Below are 20,310 nucleotides of genomic sequence, written 5' to 3'. Positions count from 1 at the left end.
TAAAGAATAGCTTTCTTTACCTCCTTCTGACATCCAAGTGCCTACACCATGACAGCTTTCTCTCAAATCATGGCTGCCCGTGTAATCCCCTCATTTCTTCAGTTCTCTGTATTGTCATTAAGAACTCACTCTCTGACCCTTTCTTTCATAGCCAGCCATTTCAAAGAAGGTTACACTAGCCTGAAAGAATTCTGGATTCTTTTAACTTTCCACTGTTTGTGCATTACCAATGTAGATTTGCATTATATCTTTGCAACCATTCCAGAACTCTGCCTTTGGCTGGAATCAGTCATTTGCTCTCATGAAAAATACATGCTATCCAGCAAAAGAGATAAACAACTCCTAGACATTCCCAGCTGATTCACACAGTGGCTCAAGGTATAGAGTCTGACTCTTTCCTCTCGGCCTCAACTTCACACTCCACCAACTCATATACACTCTTCACCTTCTACTCTCACTGACATTGTCATGGAGAGTGCCTCAAAAACTCAAACATTTTTTTCTATCTTTAAATTGATTCTATAATATATACTGTATATGTTCTTTTACTTCTTTGTGTGCTAGAGTCATCCTAAAGGTAGGGTTTCAAGTTACACTTCAATAGTATTTTTCTTCCATGGCATCATATGTGTACTATTTTTATTTAGTAGATACTCAATTTCTGTGTTAAAATGAGTTAAATTCACTGACAAGAATCATGTAAATCTTTCTTAGGCTTTTATAAAAATTATAAAAATATATATAATAATTAAAATTAATAATAAAAGGAATTTACATCAACACAGAATCTCAAAGACGTCTGAGATAATTTACACAAAGCTATCTGGAATGATACCACAACTCAGAGATGCTGAGGGGCCTGCTTAAGGGGATCCGCTCAGGAGATCACAAAGCTGATTATGTTACATTATCCTTACATTTGTGTGTGTATTAATATACTAACAACTACAAAACAGGTGCTTACATAGGATATAAATTATTTATATAGTTAATGAGTACAGGAAACCTAGGTGCTCTTTATTTCTTAAAATAAAATAACAATAAACATTACTGTCATAGTAATTCAGTCTTCAATAAACACTTAGTAACACCTCTAAGTACTTTATGTTACAATGTTTGCTGCTGTCTCAAACATACAGTGATAATGATTTCTATTTAAAGATCAGAAAATCATAATCCAGAAAGATTAGAAATGTGATATATAGCCTGTTAGTACCAGGATTAAAACTCAAAACAGAGTTTGATGACATAAAATCCAGCAGTATTTCCCCTAACTAAACCAAAGCTGGGTTTTTTTTTTCTTCATTTGTATAATAGGTCCCATCCAATGAATTAATTAGTTGTTGCTGAGTTTTGATCAATGCCTTATATCAGTAAAAAATACAATTCACTATCCTAGACATTGCTTTACTCAGCTTCCAGTAATACATTACAGTTAAAAGTAGCAATTGTTGAAATGTACATTCAGAAGTCAAAAATAATGATAAGTATTTCTGTTAGAATCCAAAATAATAGGTCTTTGCCTGACTGCAAGCTATCAATTTAGCAGAGTGGGCAGGGCTATGAAGGAAATAAGAAGTAATGGTAAATTTCTCTCATGCAGCAGTGTTTGTATATACTTTTCTGACTTTATATTCTTCATTTCCAAGCTCTTATCCCAGTTTGAGATTTTTATATGATTTCTCCATTGCAAATAGCCCCAACTCTGAGAAATTATGGAACATAAATCACAAAACTATATGATCCAATGGTTATAACTTAACACTTTGCTTTTTTCTATTCCTTTCCCTTCCCTCCCCAGATCCTTGTTATGCTTTCTTATCTATTTTGTGTCCAGTATAGGTTGCTGAGACTTGTCACTTATCAAACAACCTGGGCACATCACTGGAATCCTTGATTATTATTCTGTGTTAAAATGAGTTAAATTCACTGACAAGAATCATGTAAATCTTCCTTAGGCTTATTAAACTGAGTAAGCTTCATCATGCAGGATACATACAGTATTTATTTGACAAGTTCAGCTCCTAGGATAAAGTAGTGTAGTGGTAATACTGGATAATTCCCAACATCTGTAATAACCAGGTTATTTAATCAAATTCCTTGCTATTTAAAGTGTGGTCCACAGACCAGTAGCATCAGGATCACCTGTCAGATTATTACATATGCAAAGTCTAGAGATCACTCTAGACCTACTGAATCAAAATCTGCATTTTTACAAGATCCCTAGGTTATGCATCAAGATATTATAGCTTGAAATACACCGACAGAAAGCAAAAACGGTGTCCCATTCCTACTAACAATGATAGGTCTAAAAATGGGTATGTACCCTGATTCTGTACAAGGAGATGGAAAAGGAACAGGCAAAGTCACCTTCAGAAAGGTTTCTTCACTTATACAGAAGACTCAGTGGGTTCCCTTTTCTTTTTCTTCAAGTTCCTAAAACTAGAAGAGCCAATATCTCAGCATGAGGGAGCCCAATCTGAGGGAAAGTTCACACGCTGAGGATGGCACATTAAAGAGAAAGCCATGATCCAGTTCTTAATCAAATGTCTGAAATGGCGTCAACAACCCCTAGAGCTGCTTTATTCCTGGACTTCCTGTTAAGTGATATAATGCATTTGGTTCTCTTATTGCTCTCAGCTTGAAATCCTACAAGTCAGTGTGGTACAGTTAAAATATTGATACAGTTTATTTCAGCTTTTTTCAAAGCTTGAGGAATAAAATTAATCCAATTTATTTTAAATTCATGTGGCACTTAGAACACTTGCAGAGATTATTTCACCTACTGACTTGAAGAACAAATCAAATTATATTTGTTATTTTATTTGTTTTCACTGTCTTTCCTGAGCACGTAATAGTATATCACCTCTCCATCCTCTTTGAGTTGGAGAAATTGAAAATAAACTGTTTTCCTACATGTGGTATTTAGATTCTTGTTGAACATTAAGAGGACTGCATATTATTTGCCAGTACATGCCCTTTTTCCCAAAACTAATCCCAAAGTAAATCTTCTCACTTCTGAGGTTGAAATGAATCATACATCCATCCAACCAAATTAATCCCAAAGCTCTGAGGGTTACTTATCAGGGTTTGTCTGCCATACAACTTTTTTTCTTTCTCACAGGTATGATAAAGCTATCATCACGATCATTATTATTACTGAACAATTAAATCCAAGAAATTTAGAAACACAAAAGGGTATCATCTCAAAATTAAAGTTTTAGAAATGTACAAACTTCTAAAATGAGAAATATGTTGCTATTTTGAGACAAACATTCATTTATATTCATTGGAAACTATTAAATTTATTCAATAGATTAAGCACTAAGTAAGAAAGTAGTGTTCCTCCAGGAAAAAGTTACACTCTAATGGCACTACTAGGTCACCAAAGTATTTATGATTCAGCAATGAAAGGATTGAACAAGATGAATGATACTTGACACAGAAGAAGATAGGGAGCAAAATATTATAATTCTGATATAAAGCAGGGTAAAAATATGCTCGGGATAGATCTATAGCAAATTAGTAGAATCAGGATCATTAACCAAGTGTAACAAAAATTAAAGTCAGCTATTAAATAAGAAAAGGAGTTTTAACCTGTGTAACAAAAATTAAAGTCAGCTATTAAACAAGAAAAGGAGTTTTAATCTAAGAAGCAGAGGAATCTGTACAATGTTGGGAGAAGGTAATAACCAATGTGAAGAGCCACACAAAGAATGCATGACTAAGGAGCCTGAGCCAGCCTGGTGGGAATGATACTTATTGTCAAGTCCATTTATCAGCTTCACAATTTTTCATTATTTCTCAAGTCTTTACCTTTTGATCTAAAAATGGGGATATCAATTTATATCTCCTTATTCAACATGATGTTGAGAGTATTAGGTGAGATAACTGGGCAAAAATTTTAATTTCAAATCCTGATAATAGCAATATTATGAAGATAAGAATCAAAACAATATCTAAGTGAAAAACATATTTGATGACTGTGATGGTCTATTCATGAGTCAAGTTGGCGAGGCTACGGTCCCCAGGTATTCACTCAAACATTAACTTATGTCTCCCTCTGAAAGTATTTTGTTGACATTTGTTGAAGGTATTTAATTGATATTAAATGAGGGAGATTATCCTAGATAACCTGGTAGACTTAATTCAATCCGTTGAAAAGTTTTAAGAGCAGAATTGAGGCTTCCCTCAAGTAGAAGAAATTCTAACTATGAAGGGCAACTTTAGTGTGTGTCGGAATTCTCCAACTTGCCCTTCCCAAGGGTTTGCCTTACTGATTCAGACTTGCCTAGCCAGCAACCACAATCACATAAACCAATTTCTTGCAATAGATCTCTTGGGGAGTGTGTGTGTGTGTGTGTGTGTGTGTGTGTATCCTACTGCGTCTGTGTTTCATGTTTGAACCCTGTTTTAAAGATGAGTACTCTGTTTTTGTGTAGTTCTGAGTTTCTGGAACTGGTTTTCTAATCTGATTAATTTAATAGCACTAATTACTTTATTGCTAGTGGTAAAGAAAACACTGCTAGTCCATATAGCATAACGCAGTCATAAAGATGTGTGAAATATTACTGTTAGATATTCCTTATCAAATAGCTGGAGAAGGCAAAGTTCTAGGTGACCATGTATTTGCTACCTTAGGACATTTTTGACTGAGGAATATAATGGGATTGGCTAGCTGTTCCAAGCTACATTGGAGAAAATGGGTAACATAAAGCATGTAAGTTTATAATTATAAAACTATACAATTCATAGTAGGAGGGAAGTTGAGTAGAGCAAGGAGACCAGGGCAATTAAACCATTAAAACTGGGGGGTTCTGGTAAATGATGGCAGTAGCAGAGTTTTTCACTCTTTCTGAATCTGCCACATAAAAGCAGACACAATAACACCCTGAGAGTAAAGAAAGAGAAGGTCCAGACAAAGTGGAGGGGAGAATAAGTTAAGAAAACCCGGAGAGCAAGTGGCTGCATTTTTAAACATAACTCACAGCAACAGAAGAGGAATTTTATGCAGTCAGGAGTTTTCTGGAACCCCACACCTTATTTTATAATTTCAAGAAACTTATTTCATATAAAAATGAACAACTTAAAAGTATTAAGGTCAATTCAATAAAAAGTTATTGCAAGTTTAAAATACAGTAAGGAGCAGAGCATGATCCCTAAAGTCACTGAAAATAAGTCAGAAAAACATGCTCACAAAGCACATCAAAACTGCAACCAAATATTTCAAAGTAAGTGAAGGCATACTAAGAAAATGATTCATCAATGAAAAAAATAATATAAATTTGAATTAATAAATTTCATGAATGAGGTGCTAGAACACAGAAAAAATAGAAAGAAAAAATCACTTTAGAAACATAATTAACTACAGTAAATAAACTCAACCAATCATATATTAAGTAAAACAGAATGTGGAGAGGCTTTTTAAATTAAAAATAAGAATAAAAAGGATCTCAGAGAAGTTGGCTAATTATAATGATATACAAAGAAGATCAAACAGAGATAACATAAGTCCACACAGAAACAATGGGAACAGAAAAAATACTAAAATTTAATTAAAATAAAAATCTTCTGAAAAAATTTTTAAAGTTTTTAAAATATATACTGGAAGAAGAAACCTCATACCTGAGAAGAGTAATCCAAAATGACCCACAGGGACATGATAAAATAAGAATTTTTAAAGAAACAGAAAAAAATCCTTTGAATATCTAGAAAAATGAGGTAGATGACTTATAAGGAAAATAAAATTTATTATCAGACTTTAACGGAAGGCTTTATGCCAGAACACATTGAAATTACTCAAGGAAAGAAAATGTGAGTGAAGGATTTTATATCCTGCAAAATTTACTTAAGAATCAAGGGCACATATAAGCTGGTACCAACATCCAAATCTTACACATATTCTTCTCCAGATTTGGTGCTCAGATGAATTTTAGTAAGAAATTGTATTCCAGGACCATGATGTGGATACTGAGGGATACACATTGCTAGACCTTTTCAGTGATCAAAACTAAGAATATGTATATATATATGGGTTTTTTTAAAAAGGTAAAACATATATGAGCTCACAATGATATTTCAAATTCAAGCCTGAAGATTTTTACTTAATGTTTTCCCAACTACAATTTGGGAAGCTCTCAAAGACAACTGAAATCACATCAGAAAGACTCTGGATCCAACTTGAAGAGGTACCCACTGGCTAAAGATGTGACAATTTGAGTTTCAATAATAGTAATAATTATAATGAATTGATGTCGATTAAATGTTTAACTCCATGAATTCATATTATTTAAAAAAAGAAATAAAAAGAATAAGAATCAGTCACCAGTGAAAGATGATAAGAGAACCAGTTCATTGTATCGAAAACTAATAATCAAAGCAAAGTATGCAACATTTATCCTCCCTTTCTTTTAAGGACTGTGTCACTGGGGAAGCAAATAATAGATGATAAGAAACCTGGAAACCACACTAAACAGGCAGTGCTAACAGTGGGAGAGTGCATTCTTCATGCACAGAAAAAGCAGTAGGTTGTTATTTATAGATATCAATACGAAGAAATCCTTGAGGTTTCTATGACTGCCAGGCTTTTACAGTCATGCTCTAGGGATAGATAAGGAAGGTAAAGAATATTTCATACATTATTCATTTATAATCAATTGTGTAATCTGTAGACAGTAAGTGCAGAGTTGATAAATTATTGAAGAAAGAAAAGAATGCACAGTATCTTTAAGGCACTGGACTCTTTATGGTAGAAAGCCACATAAAGCCAACCAAAATGGCCTTTGGAATACTTAACAAGACTAAAAATCAAATACAATTAAACATTCTAATGCTCAACATTACATACATACACATCCAAAATCCTGGAGATAAAAATAAATATTATAATCCATGATTCTTGCTCAGTGATTTTTTTCTTAGAGACCAAAGACTGTAATCTTCATAGGAGCCATGAAAGAATATAATGCCATGAACTCAAATAAACCATCTGAGGAAAAGCATGACTGAGAAGAGTGGTACCCCTTAGCTACAAAATAGAACATGGTCTCTTTAGTGGAGAAGAATTCATTGTAAATTAGCATATACACAGAAAAAAAAAATCACTACTGCTTAAATTAAGCATAAACGGAGAAAATTCGAGTGAAACTGTAGGCTAGTGTTCATCTACCAGTTTACAAAAAGTCAGGGAAGCAGACGAACATGGTTACCACTCCTCTCTGACATCATTCCTGTTCGGTGAGCTACAAGGTACAGAAGCAACAACAGCCTTCCCGTAGATTAATTCTCCTAAGTGATACCAGGACCACCTAGAGGCTTAAATGGCCTTCAAACTGTTCTGGAAAACTTTCACTAAGGCCAAGAGCCAGAAAGAATGGGACTGTGTCTTCATCTTTTGCTCCTATTTAGGATACCATATATGCAAGTGTAAAGGTAGAAAGGAAAAAAGTAAACAAATGGGTCTAACAGAAAAAACAGTTGCAAGACAGAAAATGAAAAACAAACTCCTTAGCTGGCTTTAAATTAAAAAGATAAAATAATTTTTTGACGTATTTTAGAAAGCCACCTTTATTATTTCACTCTCATATGCTCCCCAGTTCTGTCAACTGGTACCATCTTGATCCAAAACCATTGTCCTCTCTCTCCTTCCCTACATAGTATTATTTCCCAATTCCACAAGCACTGCCAAATTCCAGGCCCCCACAGCTTGATGCTGTACTGTGAACAGTAGCTTCCTTCTTGCTTTTGTCCCAGCATGGCCTAGTCCCAACCCTGCCATAAACTCTATATACCTCTACTGCCCACTGTGAACCCTCTACTTGAAGAAGAACCTTCTCTTGGTGTTCCTCTCTCTCCCACCACACTATAATCTACAGCGATCCCCATGCCCACTTAATCTTTGCTTATTCAAGTCCTGTACATCCTTCAAAGACTCAATCAAATCCTCCTTAATGATTTCATCAATCATTCCAATCTATGTTACTTTCTCTATTCTAACACAGCATAGTGCTTAGATTTCATATGGTTTTGTTTTACTCAGTTATAGAAGCATCTCTCATAGCTGAAAAAATCTTAACAAGCATTCAGCCTCATGCGTGAATCTCTTCTACATCTCTAGCAAGTGCTTAGCCAGATCATGCTTGAATACTTTCACTAAATGCAATTTTACTACCTCTTGAAGTACCTCATTCTAGGTTTTAAGAGCCCAACAATTACAAATTTTTTCCATATAATCAGCTAATATCTCTCACCATGTACTTTAAAACCATTGGTTATAATTGTACTTTAGTATCTATAGAGAACAAATTAAATCCCTCTTGTATGTTCCCAATATTCCAAGAATTCAAGAAATTTATCCAGTCTCCTACAAATCTCAAGATACATTTATATGTCACCTTACCATTCTGATATTTCTTCAATTTTATTCACTGTCCTAGTAACTGTATACTGCCTTTCATCACTCTAATATTTCAGTATGCGTCAGCCACTCTTAATGCCCATCTAGAAAATGTGAGAACTTTTGCCAAGTTCACACATTAGGACAATTTTCTGTTTTACCTTCCTTTCTTTTTTGTGATGGTACTCAACGTAAGGTAATCACATATTACATGATTAATCAACTTGGCTTTGAAATATTCCTCTCAAATAACTTCTCAAGGAATTACCCAATACAGAATGCAAGTTTCTAGTCATAGGTTCATTTCTCCCAAGAATTTTCTTTATTATAGTAAATGCAAAATTATAAGATCTTTTTCTCAAAAAGAAATTGTATCAGGGATAGTAAAATCTCTCATACAAATGAAGTATGCTACAAATATCCAAGCATGTCATATGACAATATAAATAGGTACAAAAAATACAATAGCAGGAGGATGTCAAAAAGAGTTTTATAAGCAATGACTAGATGGCATTTGAAAAAATGTAGAGAAATATTTCATTGGTTAAAGTCTTTGTACTTGAAAATGAATTCATTTTTTTAAAATTCATACTTCTTATTTCCACTGCTACATGAGGAGGTTTACACATAGTATATAGGAATAAGGCTATGACATCTGCCTGGATAGATAAAACACTATAAGGCCAGGAGTTTCAGACCAACCATTCTCACTGACCCTCAGCTGATAACAGTTGGTATTGGTACTGCAAGAAGTCAGCCTCTTTCTAGTTGTTTTTAGTAAAATTTGCAACTAATTTTACTAATTTCACTCTCCAATTATTACTCTCAATCCATTGCTTAAAGTATCTATTGCTCCATGAGGAATGACATTGCCTTTGGCTGAGAAACTAGCTGTATCATAGTACATAAGCAGTGACGAGCCTTACCAAGTACAAAGGGATGGCTGACTTTCCCGTTTGGCAGGCCCACTAGAAGGCTCAGTGCCAGCACCTGCTGAGATTACTGACAGATTGGCCCAATTGCCACAGTTTTGATGGCAATCTGCATAGGATTACCATTCACGCATTAAACAGCCTCATTTCAATTCACCAAAACAAATGATACCACCAAATCTACCCACATATTTCCCTACTTTCAATAACTCTGCTGTTGAATTTCTCTGTCCAATCCAATGATGCATGCCTGCCAAGTTCTGTAATGATGGATGGAGTCATTAGCATTTTAGTTTCTACACAGAACCTGAAGCCAAAGCATATGGTCTGACAGATGTTCCAGCAATAGGCTCTATTCGATTTGCCATGTAGGTGTCCCCTTCTACTGGGCCTTCATGAAAGAATACTAATTTGTAAGTTACAGTCCATCCCCTGCTTTAACTTATCCACATCCTTGAAAGTTATAACATGTTATGATAATAGAACACTCAGAACAACTTATTCTGCATTTTAGTCTAGACTAATAATTAGAAATTACCTTTTAACCTAATCAAATGACTTTAAATGGGCAAGATGGACACAAATTCAGGTGCATTTGTAAGCTACAGCTATCTACAGCTGGATTAATACTGCCAGTAATTTAGTTATTTGATAATATGTTTTATATACTCAGTTTTTCTTCATTCATTGTTTAGTGAGGGAAACTGTATATATAGCAAACTGGACAGATTTTAAACTGAGAAAAATGCATATGTATCAACATACCCAACACCCCAATAAAAATATATGACATTTACATTACCCCAGAAAGTTTCCCCCACCCCCATCCAAATCCTCATCTCCCACCATCAAACACTGCTCTGATTTCTGTCACCGTAGATTAGCTTTGTCTCTTCTGGAACTTAATATAAATGTAATTATACAGTATGTACTCTTTAGTGTCTGTCCTCTTTCTGAAAACATAATACTGCTGAGATGTATCCATACTGTTGTGTGTATCAGTCATTCATTCTTTGTTATTGCTGAGTAGCATTCCATTGATTGAATGAACCACAAATTGTTTATTCATTTTCCTGTCAATGGACATTTGGTTTCTTTACAATTATTGGTTATTATGAATAAAGCTCTTATAAACATTCTTTCACAAGTCTTTCTGTGAACATGTGCCTTTATTTCTCCTATGTAAATACTTAGCAGCGGAACTACTGTGTCGTAGGTTTCTTATTTGCTTACATATTCAGTTTTTCTTGCATTCACTCCATCTTTACTCATATTAGTATGAGTTGTGATAACAGGAACATGACTAAAATTTTTAACCTAGAAAAATGTATAATCTAATTTTTCTCCTTCCTGTGAGAAAATTATCTTACACATCTCAGAAATGTAACTACATGTTTTTATTACTTTACTTCAGTATAAATTTTACATTAAAATTTCATTTGTGACCTATTTTCGTAAAACTCATGTTTTACCATAAGCCTTCAGTTATGGTTCACACATTCTCTACCACTGGGGTTCCTTAGGAGCACAGAATGGCATAGTTCTAAAACTTGTAAGCATTGAAAAACATCTGCTCACATGGGAAAAAATTATATATCATAAGCTGACAAAAAATATGTGCTGTTTATATCTAGAATACCTGCTACTTCACTGAATTTTAGGATCAAAAAGGAATTCGGAAATTTCTATGAATGACTAAAGACTTTCTTGTGTAAGTCCCTTATCCAGTATGAATGAACTTTTTAAACTATGTTCCAAAAAGCCTCATGATTTCACCATATTTCTAGCTTGTTGACACACCACAGACTTCTAAAGACATTTATTCAGGTTGTTTTATGAATCATGTTTATGTACATGGTCACTCAGCATGTATAAGGACGTTGACTTGGGTTATATATTTTGTCATTGTTTTCTAAATGTCTACAGTGAATGACCTACTTCTAGACTATACAATTATACACCCTGAGATCTTATAGGAAAGAATGCACCCTAAACATACATCCAGAACCCCTGTGACATGCCTGATGAATTATCCTAGATTAGCTCAGGTAACTCATCAAGGGTTTGCTTCTACTGTGCTCCATTTTTTAATTTGCTTAATTTGTATGTCATTTTAAACAATAAAAATGACTGAAATATCAACTTTAAGCCAAAGAGTATAAAACAAGTGACAGAATTTATTTTCTAAATGTATATCCACACATAAGTATCACATACTATCAGTTATTATGGTCATTGTCTTTCATGGCAGTTGTATCATTTTTCCTTTAAAACAGAAAATTGGCTGCTTTTCTAGCTTTTACTCTCTTACCCCACATTTAAACATCTACCAGTTGAAGCTCAATGCAAATAATGAAAGTGATTTGGAGGACTTGAAAAGTTGATCACTGTTTTTTTATTCCACCTGACCATGGGAAGTGTGACAGCTACTCCTTTATTCCACTACATTTGTGACAGGATGCAGTGACCTCTCATTTTGAGTTGCTTCAAGTACAATCATTGTCAGTATTGTCCTCAGCAGATATTTTTAAGCAGCTGTTCTCACAATGATACTTAATTTGAGGGACCACTTTTTTCCCCATACAAAACTAACAGCATTAAAGTTTTATATCCTGCCATCAAACACAATAATCACGATCATGTTTCAGGCCATCAAAAGTAATGTAAAGACATAATTTATCATCTTATAGTTGGAAGGAATTTTAGTTTCTATTCATATCTCTTTTTATAGATAAGGAACTTGAGGCCAGAACACTTCACTGAATTTTCTAGGTCCACATAATTGAGTTAGAGAGTTAAGGGGTTAGAATTAAAGTCAGAATTAAGAACTGACCTCCCTGATTTCCACAAATTTGTCTTAAACCAGGCAAAACTTGGTATCTATTTGTAAGCATTGGCTTGTACAGTCATTGTGGAATCAAGATGCTTCCTGCTTTATTGTGTTTCTATTACTTTCAGCAAAATAGGGAAAAAAATTTTAAATCATTAGTCCCTTTTTGATGTTTATAGATATATATATATAATGATGTCTGATTCATTTGAAAACATCCCTTAACTAATTGATAATCTTCAATATTTCTTAAACATGGGGAAGAATGATGTGAGAGAGTAAGCTAAGGCAATTTAAGAGGTACTATTGAAAAAGGTAGAAAAACTTCTTAATAAATAAGGAAATATGCAAATAGATGAGGAATTGAGCAATCTCAAGGTCAAAACACAAGGGAAATATGCAGATTAACCTTGGCAAATGTAAAGAGAAGGTAGAGGAGAAAAAAGAAAGCAGGAAAGAAATCTAACAAAAGTTTTTAACCTCTCATCTTTGAAAAATGGCAGGAGAAAAATTTTAAGAAATGAGCCAATCTACAAAGTAGGAAACACACCACAAATGAACAGTATTTTGACTGCAACCGACTCAGTTCAACAGGGCCAGCACGTCTTTGTTGCCACAAGGCAGCTGGTGTCTGTGTACATAAAACCCTCTTTATTTCAATGTCCCATTAAATCCTAGGGCACAAAACCAGGGGCAGACTGCACTGTGTCTGGTTCTCCAAGACAAGACTATATGGATCGCAGCCCAAGTCAAAAGGCAACTAATGTTCCCCTCAAATGAAAAAAAGAAATAGCAAAATAATTAGAAAATATATCTAAAAACATTTCTTAAACTAATGATCTACTTAGGCTGAGAGAGAAAGTAAGAGGAATTCTGAGTTGCTTTTTAGCTGTTAAAACAGGTTACATATTATCCAATACAGTCTCCAGGAGGAAACATGTTGTGTTTCAGTATCTATAGGGGAAATGATCATAATCACAGAAAAAAAAAGAGGGTCTTCATTTCCTTTTCACATTCACGATGGTATTCTGATACATGCAAATCAATTAAGTTATAAACATAATGATAATTAGGTTTATATGAAGTATATCTGTTATAATGGGATGTGGGAATTGGATGAAATAACACATTTATAAAACCCATATAATATCAAGTATTTTACTAGGTATGAGTCCAATAATCATTTATTCTAATCATTACTCCAATCTCCTGCAACCTAATGATTATCCTCAACACTAATTTTACCTCTCTGAAGACATGGTAAAATAAATCCTGATGGCTATGTTCAAGAAACTAAACTAATGTTAAAATTATTTTTCTTTTTGGTCTCTAATGGCATTCTCAGGAATTTAAAATTCTAATTAAATCCCTTTCCTCATTCTGTTGCAAACAGAACCAAAATAACAATAGTAATATAAAAGTGCTCCAAGAATATTACTTACATTCTAGTTTCAATTATTAGCTCAACATGCATGGTCTCAACATCCTAGGTCCACCATGGCATTAGAGCTGCTCTTAGCTCCTCCCCTCCCCTTGCCCCAGGATTGGCAGATAATTCTCTGAAAGCGAGGCACGTTCCTTAGTCTATTGTTTTCTCACTGTTTCTCTTAAAGCTCTTTATATTTATCACTTACCTTTTCCCAACTTTCTGCTATTGCAGTTCACTAAATACATATCTATTGAGGATTAATATGTACAAAGCAACTGTCTAGACCTGAGACCTGTGATTGAACCTTATACACAAAAATTCTGAAACAATTATAATTGGTTCTCTTCCAATTCACATGTTTAGAAATACTCCCAAAGGCTTCTTAAAATACTTAAAATTTTTTATCAGAATGTCACAGTTCCTACTTAAGTTTTCAAAATATTGAGGAAATTTTCATTTTCTTTTTCTATTTTGAATGGATCTAGAAAAGTTGTTTTCATGATTTGCATGTAACATTAGAGTCATTAGGTTTCACTAGAAACTAACCCAAATACTCATTAAACATATACCCCTAAATTTTTATTCCTATTCCAAAAACAAAAATATCTGAAATGAATCTGGAGCCAATTAAATCAACCTATACAAAAGACAACCTGTCACACGTATACACATCACAACCACACCCCACACACCTGCACATGCACACACAGAGAAAAGAATGAGACCACAAACAGTACATTTGTGATTTGGGTACCCTTTGTGATCAAGGGTACCCTTTAGCTCGGTTGCCAACTTACCTGCAGCCACAGTTTGTTGTGCACAGCATCTCTCCCCGTAGCAATGCACTGAAATGTAGCATTCTGCCCTGCATTGACCTCTACATCCCCCAGACGGAGGAAATGAGGAGATTTATCTGTGAAAGCAGGAAAAAAGTCGTTTTTTTCCCATGAAGGAAACATGCTTTGCTACTTTTTTCCAACAGAATAATGTCATTAATACTTTTACCTTTGCCTGAGACTAACACAATATGGAAGAAAATTGAGTTTTCTCTCTGTTGAAAGACACTGTTTCCTCTCTTTTTCAATAGCTCTATTACTTATTGCCCCATAATTGCCAGAGCATTGTTCTCTACAGATGAGCACACAACAATTACTGCTGAAGGTGTGCCATAGCACATTTCATATGGGTGATAATAAAAGTTACAAGTCAAAGCAAGCAAATGAGATCAAATAAGCACAAATCAGAGCACAATAGGAAAAAATAATGAAAACACATAGTCTAAAATACATACACACGACCATCAAACTAATAAACTACACTTTAAGCAGTTAGATCTTCTCTCCATTAATTTTTTTACATTTTACAACTATAATTCTCTAGTACTTTAAAGAACAGGGGAATATTTTCATTTCTCCTAAATGGAATATTAGCTTAACTCCTGCCAAACCCACTTCCTACTCTTTTATACTCCTAAGAAAGTTACCCAAAAGAAATTGAACCAACAAAAAGTGATGGCTGCAGTCAAAATATACATGAGTCATATGATTGTCAAATAAGTGTTTGCTATTAATTACCTTTTAAAACTGAAGCCTATTCATGTTTTCAAATGAAGAAATATAAACAAGAAAAGCTGAGCCTCAGTGAGAGAGAAGAAGCTCCTGGAGGGGTACATCACAGTGAAAACTGCTGCTGTGCTCAATTCCTTTTTGTTGTTTACTCAAATGCCTTTCTTTAACAACTCTCATTCAAGAAATATAAATGACCAATAGAGAAATACTGTCCACATATACTAATGGGTTGAGAACTTCGTGAACCAATCTGAACATGGAGATAATTTTGTCCCCCATTTTCTTAGACTATACCACATGCAATAAATCATTTGACCCTTGCCTACTACAACCTTCTCTAGCACCTCATCTCAACAGGCACTTCAGAAAACTAAATGCTTAGCCTAGAATTTGAGCTAGAAAACAGCTCTCCAGTTGTGGACTCCTGACTGATGCCATCAGAATCACCTGGAAACTTACTAGAAATGTAACTTCTCAGGCCCCACCTCAGACATACTGAATCAGACCCAGAGGAGGAGTCAAGCAGTCTCTGATTTGCACATCCTGTGGGTGATGCTGATGCACTACAGTGTCTGACAGCCTCTTAGCAGGAGCAGAAGCCTTGGCCTCTGGTCTGGTGCCCACTGTGCAGGCTGCTTACAATGTGCCAGAGAATTTCTACCAGGAAATTCTGGTAGTTCACTGAAGAGATCATTTTCTAGGCTCTATAAAATGGGCCCTATAAAATGCTGTTTGTTGGGAGATATAGGTAGAGTCTGAATTTACGCCAGCTGCTTCATGCCCGGGTCTATTGGATGCATGCAATAATTGTCTTTCAGGGAAATACACATGCAGTTATTCCATCTGAAGACCAATCAATGTGCACCTAAGGACATAGCAAAACTATGAGCTAGTCAACTGTCTTCTTTTGTTTGCATTCTCTCGTTTTGTTGTTTAATATTTAAAAAACCAGATATTTATTATGACATAAAAAATATTTGTCTTAAATTCAAAGTAAGGTGAACTAATTCCTTCTCTTCACTTCATTCCAACTTTCAACATAGCTGATCACATAAATTAGGGATCGCATAAATTATTTTAGGTTCTTTTCAGTTGAACTCTGATTTGCTATTCTTCTATGCTTTCCTAGACAACTTACTAATAACAAAAGATGGAAAAAGTCCTACCTAGAGTTTCATTTATATTTGTATTTTGTTCTCAGTAATGAATAAGAATCCTTTAATATGTGTACAATAAGTGGCAAATCTGAAAAATATTTTATTCAAAAAATCCAGGAATACTTCAGTGTTCTTTTAAAACTGAATGAAAGCTAAATGTAACAAAAGAGACAGAAATGACCAAGTGATAAACAAAGACAGTACCTGCCAATGTAACACAAGAGATGGAAGGATGCAGAAAAATACAGTTCTTAATCACAACCTACCACAAGGATAACTCAGTACTTGGATGTCATCAATGGCAATATAACCACTTCTCCCTCCTGAGACTTCAGCTTCAAATATTACCTGTCAAGAAGAAATAGAAAACATTTATAACAATCATTTTTAAGGAATGTTCATAGGGAAAGAAGAGCTACAACATGCTTAAGAAAATTAAATTTGATCTTTATCCTACAAGAATTAAAACTGCATCTCAGAATGTAGAGTAATTTCTGAAACCCTGTACAGGTAAACATAACAATTTTTGTTGGAAGAACAATTAAATTACTGAGGTCAAGCGGCTGTCACTAAATTTTTTAAGCAACTGCTATTAAGTGTTGTTAGATTTTCTGAACGGGCAATATGTAGCCAGAACGAATAGGCAGATACAGCAGATGTCATCATCCATAAATTTTCTCTTTCTGATTTTCCCCATTTTAATTTATTTAACATACATTGAGCACCTGAAATATTCCAAGCAGTATGCTAATCAGTGAAGATATCAAATAATCTAAGCTTTTAAACAGCTAAATTTTCAAAGATAGATTACTGTTATTACAGGCAAAAAAATTATATGTATTTTTTACATATATAAAATATATATATATATATATAGATAATGGAATAATGTGGCTACAAAGGCAAAAAAGGGTAGAGATGAGATTAGAAGACTTTGAATACCATTGAAGTGAAGTAAGGAGTATACCCTGTCAAAATTCCACATTAATAAATATGAAACAAACTAACTAAAAGGTTTTGTTTTTGGTACCATTAATATACAATCACATGAGCAACATTGTGGTTGAATAGATTTCCCCCATTATCAAGTCCCCACCACATACCCCATTACACTCACTGTCCATCAGCTTAGTAAGATGCTACAGAGTCACTACTTGTCTTTTCTGTGCTATACTGCCTTCCCCGTGCCCCTACCCCCATGTTATGTGGGCTAATCATAATGCCCCTTATTCCCCTTATCCCTCCCTTCCCACCCACCTTTCCCAGTCCCTTTCCCTTTGGTAACTGTTAGTCCATTCTTGGGTTCTGAGTCTGCCATTGTTTTGTTCCTTCAGTTTTTGCTTTGTTGTTATACTCCACAGATGAGTGAAATCATTTGGTATTTGTCTTTCTCCGCCTGGCTTATTTCACTGAGCACAATACCCTCTAGCTCCATCCATGTTGTTGCAAATGGTAGGATTTGTTTTCTTCTTATGGCTGAGTAATATTCCATTGTGTATATTACCACATCTTCTTTATCCATTCTTCTACTGATGGACACTTAGGTTGCTTCCATTTCTTGGTTATTGTAAATAGTGCTGCGATAAACAGAGGGGTGCATATGTCTTTTTGAAATTGGGATCCTGCATTCTTAGGGTAAATTCCTAGCAGTGGAATTCTAACTAAAAGGTTTCTATGTTCAAATACAAGCTCATGTTCTACAGTTTTGTTGTTATAGTCAATTATAGTCAATAGCAGAACTTCATATTAATAATATATGCAGTAATTTTTAAAGAGAAAACATTTAGCATGCTACATATACTTGACTATGGGCTCCTTTATTCATGGAGATACACAGATTATTTCTGGAGTACTTTAAAAAACATTTTAGGAAATGTAATGGAAGTTGATGTTTAAAGCAGAAATATAATCAAATTGGTCTATTAGAAACATTTGGCAATAAGGTAGAGGATGGACTAAACGAAGATAAGACTGGAAACAGACACTTAACTAACATGCTAACAGCAGCAGAAATAGAGAGATAAAAGAAAGAGGACAGGTAAAAAATAATGCTAAGGAAATAGAAAAAATAGAATTTATTGAGTCAGTTGTAATTAAATAAAGGACAATACTGACTCCTGCCTCGGGCCAATAAGTGGATGTTGCTATTAAAATCCCTAGCCAGGACTAGTAATACAGAAAAAGGTACAAATTTGAAGGAGAAGATAATTATGTACATTTCAGACATATCAAATTTAATTTTTCCCAGGATAGACATGGGGTAAATGCTCAGGAGGTAACTAGACTAATACATCTTGAAAGGAAAAGATGAGCCTAAAATAAAGCAATAGATTTGGAAGTCATCCTCATGGAAAGGAGTAAGCTATAGATTTGGAAGTTGAATCAGTGGTGGTTGAGTAAGATGGCATATGGGAAGATAAAGAAGAGAAAATCTGAAATTGAGGTCAAGAAGACAGCCAACATAAGTAAAGTAAACAAAGTATGATTAACACGTGATAGTCAAGGAAGAAAAATATGAACAGGTTCTAGGCAAAACCACTTGCTTGAAGATGAGAAAACTTTTATTTGACTCCCAACTCTCCTGTTTACAAATTCTTGAGCAAATCACATTGACTTTTTAGAGCCAAGCCTCAACTCCGTAATATTGACATAATGCAGCATTCATTATAAAGCTTTATGAGGACTAAATAGCAGCACATATAAAAGCACTATATAAACCAAAAAATAAAATTATCAACATTGTTAATATGTGACATGTGTGTAAATGTATCTCAGAAAAATAAATTTTATTTGCCTGAATGATAGTCAAGGAATGGGAAGGCAAAGAAATAAAAGTGAGAAAACCATTTTTGAAAAAAAAGGAAAAATTCTTATGAATAGGTCACACATCTGCATAATTAATCAAAATTGTTAGTTATTTCCATTTTGTTGTAGTCAGCATTCATTTCTTTAATTTCTATGCTTATATTAGTTTTACTTTCTCAATTTTAATTCCTTTGTTTCATATGGGTGTAAGTTTAAACATGTTTTCTAGACCTCTGAGAAAATGCTTCTTATTTGTTCACTTAAACTGAGCTTTATTTTGGACAATAAATTTAGACCTTGATTTAAAAGGAAGCAAAAGAATTGGTTCTTTATTAAAGAAAAAAAATGTTTCTCTTTTTAGTGACCTCATTTTCTCTGGTTAAGTGCTGTCTTTGCCTCATTAACGAGAGATGGAGGAAATTTCTAAGATCAGATTCCTTTACAGCTAAGGATCTAATCAGCTTTATCACTTCAACAGAGCCCTCACCTTGTAAGGCTCTTTTGTCTGGTCAGGGGAAACAAATCTCAATGGCTTAATTAAACAAAGCTTGCTTGGGTTAATGCTCAGGTCAGATCTAATGCTTGGTGTCAAGTAGTCAACCAGGGCTTCCCAGAAGAAGAAAGCAATAGAAGACATACCAGATGTCAACTTTAACCCATCTAAGGACACCAGCCCGGTAACAAATGAATGGGTTCTGCTTTTCATGCTGTTTTCACTCCACTCCATTACCTAAAATACTAAAGGTAATGATTCTAATCTAGTTTTTGCAACTTTAGCAACATTTGTGGATTATTAACTAAATAACTGAAGTAAGGTTGAATTAAAGTAGATGGGGGGAAGAAAACCCTAAAAACAAGGACAATTTTACCCTTTGACAAACCAAATTAGTACAGAGGAAGTGCTTCATATAATGGAAAGCTGAACTCAAACGCAGGAAGCCTGACATCTAGTTGCTGGTCTATCCCACGTAACCCAAGCAATTTATTGAACTATCCCTTAGTAGCCTCATCAGGATAATATTGACCTTGCCTGTATCACAGGTTTGCTGTGAAGATTCAATGGTATATGTGATATATTAATTAAGTGATATATGAATACTATGTATTTCATACAAGATATTATGGATATGAGAAAAATCTGAAAAAATTTTGCCCATAATTTTCTTTCAATATATCACAGTGTTGAGTACAGGT

The 20,310-nt window shown here is 34.4% G+C and overlaps 1 protein-coding gene across 7 annotated transcripts in view; it reads right to left on the bottom strand.

The window, feature by feature from the left end:
- PTPRK (protein tyrosine phosphatase receptor type K) overlaps positions 1 to 20,310 on the bottom strand; it is a 582,621-nt gene that overhangs the window by 272,454 nt on the left and 289,857 nt on the right. For all 7 annotated transcript variants that reach the window (XM_057489274.1, XM_036903846.2, XM_057489272.1 and 4 more), the window contains exons 4-5: positions 16,578 to 16,659; positions 14,384 to 14,499 (exon numbers count right to left, since the gene is read on the bottom strand). In XM_057489274.1, the coding sequence (XP_057345257.1) occupies positions 14,384 to 14,499; positions 16,578 to 16,659 (198 nt within the window). The remainder of the gene's footprint in view (positions 1 to 14,383; positions 14,500 to 16,577; positions 16,660 to 20,310) is intronic.

Source organism: Manis pentadactyla, chromosome 12 (assembly GCF_030020395.1).
Source record: "Manis pentadactyla isolate mManPen7 chromosome 12, mManPen7.hap1, whole genome shotgun sequence".
NCBI classification, from domain to species: domain Eukaryota; kingdom Metazoa; phylum Chordata; class Mammalia; order Pholidota; family Manidae; genus Manis; species Manis pentadactyla.
The sequence above is the reverse complement of the archived record's forward strand: the minus strand, read 5'-3'. Positions and strand labels throughout refer to the sequence as shown.